Genomic DNA, 3430 nt, shown 5'->3' on the forward strand with positions numbered 1-3430 from the left:
CGTTCTTGAAGGTCCTGTGAATGGATTATCTTTGTTTTGAAGTACATGAAGACATATGGTTTTTCATTTTTGGTCATTTTTGGAAATGTTCTTCAGCACGTTCATGACGCAACTATGAATGGACGCTGATCATTTTTAATGCGGTAAACCATTTCTGTTAAACTCTGAAGTATATTCAGACTGGATATTTGCTCATTGGGTTTATTTGGAGAAGAGAAAGAACAAGGTTTACCACGCAAGTATCTTTTTGCACATGCATTTACTTTCCTCAAGTGCTTCAAGAGTAAATCACCAGGAATATCCAATGAAAGAAGCCGAATCGTCTCTTCTCGACACCTCCTGGTCCTCCGTCGTAAAACACGCCCCTCTGCTCCGCCTCAACGCCCTTGACTTCTCCGACCTATGGGATGACGAGGATCTTGAGCTGGACAGCACTGATGAAGACTCCTCCCAAACTTCGGCCAATCAGATTGCAGCCACACCCATCCCCCCGCCTCCTCCCCCTTTGGCCCCGCCCCTCTCTGTAGCGAGCGAGTCATCAGGCTGTCGCACTCTGAGGCTCCACTGGAGCGCGCTGTTGAGTCTGCAGTCTTTGCCGAGAGTGGGCCGCTTTGGGCTTCAGTCGATCTGGGCCGGTCTGGAACCGGTTCAGCTAGACACCAATAGACTGGAATACCTGTTTGAGAGCAAAAGCAGCAACAACAGCGCCCTCTGCAGTCTGATGGTGGCACGACAGGTAGGACTTCAATGTGTAATGCTCTAGTAAACAGTCACTGGACCACATAAACATCGCTGCCCCAATAAAATATTCCTGTTAAATCCTTATGTGTCAGTAAAGATTACCGTAGATCAGAGAATCATTTTGTCTGATAATATTTCAGCAATGATCAGAGCTGTCGCTGGCACCACAATAGTAGCCTATGGAAGCCCAAAAAAAGAACTCGTGCTTTGGCAAGTTATAATCATGACTTCAAAAGTCAGGATTATTAGATGAAAAATCTAAACTATGACAAAATCATAATTATGAAATATGAAGTCGAAAAAAAAAGCTGAAATCAAGATTTTAAAAGTCTAAATTATGACATACTACGAGATGAAAAGCTATAGTAAAAAAGTCAAAATTATGACATAGTTGTAATTAGGAGATGAAAAGTCAGAACTATGACTTTAAAAGTCGAAATTATATTTTATTTATTTATTATTTTATTTATCCTTTGTTTTAGTCCTATTGAGATATAACATCTCTACTCCCAGGGAGTCCTGGCCAAAATGATGACATGCAAAGTAAATTATGAGATAAAAGTTTGAAATGATGACTTTAAAAAGTCAAAAGTATGACATATTTGCCTTTTCTCATAATTGTGACGTGTCGTAATTTCGACTTTTCATGTCATAGACTTTAACGTCAGAGCTGCTACTTACTGTATGTCATGATTATGCCATTTAAAGTAAAAGTTTGGCCTTTACAGCTCATATTTATGACACCTAAATTAATAATTACAGTATTACCAAAACATGATTATTTTCCCATACGTGGCTGAAATGGACTTCCATAAAATAGTATACTTTACAAAACAGAAAACAAAGAACTCTGACAAATATTAAGGTTTCCAGCTTTTTCTCTGTTCATCCCTGCAGCAGAAGCAGCCGCGTGTGTCTGTTTTGGGTGTGAAGCGCAGTAACATCGTCACTATAGCTCTGAGCAGTCTGCCGCCGGTTCACCTGCTTCCTCCTGCCATATACAGCATGGACAACGATGTACTAGACAGAGAAGACATCCAGGTGTGTTCCCTACAGCGCTGTTAAAGTCAACATGAGTACAGACTCTATATATGCATGACTACAGCCCTTCACTAACACACATGACAAATTACAGCAACAGTGAACGGAAAGCATGAGTGTTCACTGACATTATTGTGGCTCAGAGGTTGCAGATGCTGGTTCCCACTGAAGACGAGCTGAATCTGATAAAGGAGGCGAAAGCTCAGGCCCCGCGGTCACCTCTGGGCCCCGCAGAGCAGTGTCTCCTGACCCTGGGCAACGTTCCTCATCTGAGCGCCAGGCTGCAGCTCTGGGCCTTCACTCTGGACCACGACACGCTGGAGAGAGTGAGAGAGAGGACTTACATTTCTTTTGACATGCAGTGCAAACTCACAGCAATGCTAAAATTGACCTGACACTTATACAGCAGTTTCCTAGCAACCGTATAGTAACGAACTTAGAAGCGTTTTGGGGGCCTGAAAATGCAAACATTCGAAAACAGGCTTTAAAGTGCACGTTTCTGAAAACGATACTGTCTCAGCAGTAAACTACAAAAACACAGATTTGTGAAAATGTCAGTCTATCCACCTTTTTCGGACGCCCCATGATGCTTAGCGCAAATTATGGGAGCAACTTCCATTTACGTGTAAACAATCAGCAAAAGGTTCACTCTATGAACGCAATGATAAGCATTTTCAAGAACTCGGTACAGTGATGACATTATTTTACTCTCTAATTATCAGTCATTAAATGGAAATTTAAGTGTAAAAACATGAACAAATAACTTTTAGCATACCATGAATAACTCCTAAAGATCCTCCTTCAATCCTCGGCAATATTACGGAAGTGTTAAACATCATTATAGTAATATGTCTATATTTCGTATTACATTTCACAGCATCTGTGTGAAGACATGCATTCCAGGGGATTATTCGTGGTTTATATCGTTTATTAATTCGGGAGAGCAGTACACACAAATGCATAGCATATGTTGTCGTTTTTCATTTATTTACAGCAGAATACAAAGGAAACATGAAAATAATCAGGAGTAAACCAATGCAGTGGGCTGAAAGGAGTTATTAGATATCGTTGTTATATCACCTCACATTAACATACCAAACGTAACGTTATTCTCCTGAAAATTGAAAATTAAAATTTACAGACCATTCAGTCAACATTACGGATAAGGATTATTTGGAGTGCCATCTTATGATTTGAAATGATTTGTTGCAGTCTTTTTTAGTAGAACTTCCCCAAACTGGGGAAACTTTACAGCTACTGGCCTGACATGCACTAGGAACAGGGATTGTTTTGACAACATTGTCGTCTGTATGCGAAACCTTTCAAAGATCAGTTTTTAGTACATTGTTGTCATGTAAACATACCCTTAGTCTCAAAGGGTTTGTTTTCTGATACTGTTCCAGGTTGGAAAAAAGAAAATCTTAATATCAAAACAATTCATAATTAACTATCCAAAACACTCTCTTTGCAAAACAATTTTATGTTTATTTATTCAAAGTAAGTTTTACAAGAAAATACTATTTCAGTCTTTCTTTTCAGTGTGGCTAATTGGTATGAATTGTGACCCTGGAGCACAAAACCAGTCTTAAAGGAACACTCCACTATTTTTGAAAATAGGCTCATTTTCCAACTCCTCTAGAGTTAAACA

At 39.7% G+C, this 3430-nt stretch overlaps 1 protein-coding gene across 1 annotated transcript; it reads left to right on the forward strand.

Moving 5' to 3' along the window:
* Nucleotides 1-304: 304 nt before the first annotated feature.
* LOC107703395 (FH1/FH2 domain-containing protein 1-like) lies at nt 305-2108 on the forward strand (the record flags this gene model as incomplete). Its single annotated transcript, XM_016506010.1, has 3 exons — nt 305-736; nt 1639-1782; nt 1926-2108. Coding segments are annotated over exons 1-3 (759 nt in total), but the record flags the coding sequence as incomplete, so codon positions are not given.
* Between the last annotated feature and the right edge of the window lie 1322 nt (nt 2109-3430).

The sequence above is a fragment of the Sinocyclocheilus anshuiensis genome, unplaced genomic scaffold, assembly GCF_001515605.1.
Source record: "Sinocyclocheilus anshuiensis isolate Anshui unplaced genomic scaffold, SAMN03320099.WGS_v1.1 scaffold2311, whole genome shotgun sequence".
NCBI classification, from domain to species: Eukaryota; Metazoa; Chordata; class Actinopteri; order Cypriniformes; family Cyprinidae; genus Sinocyclocheilus; species Sinocyclocheilus anshuiensis.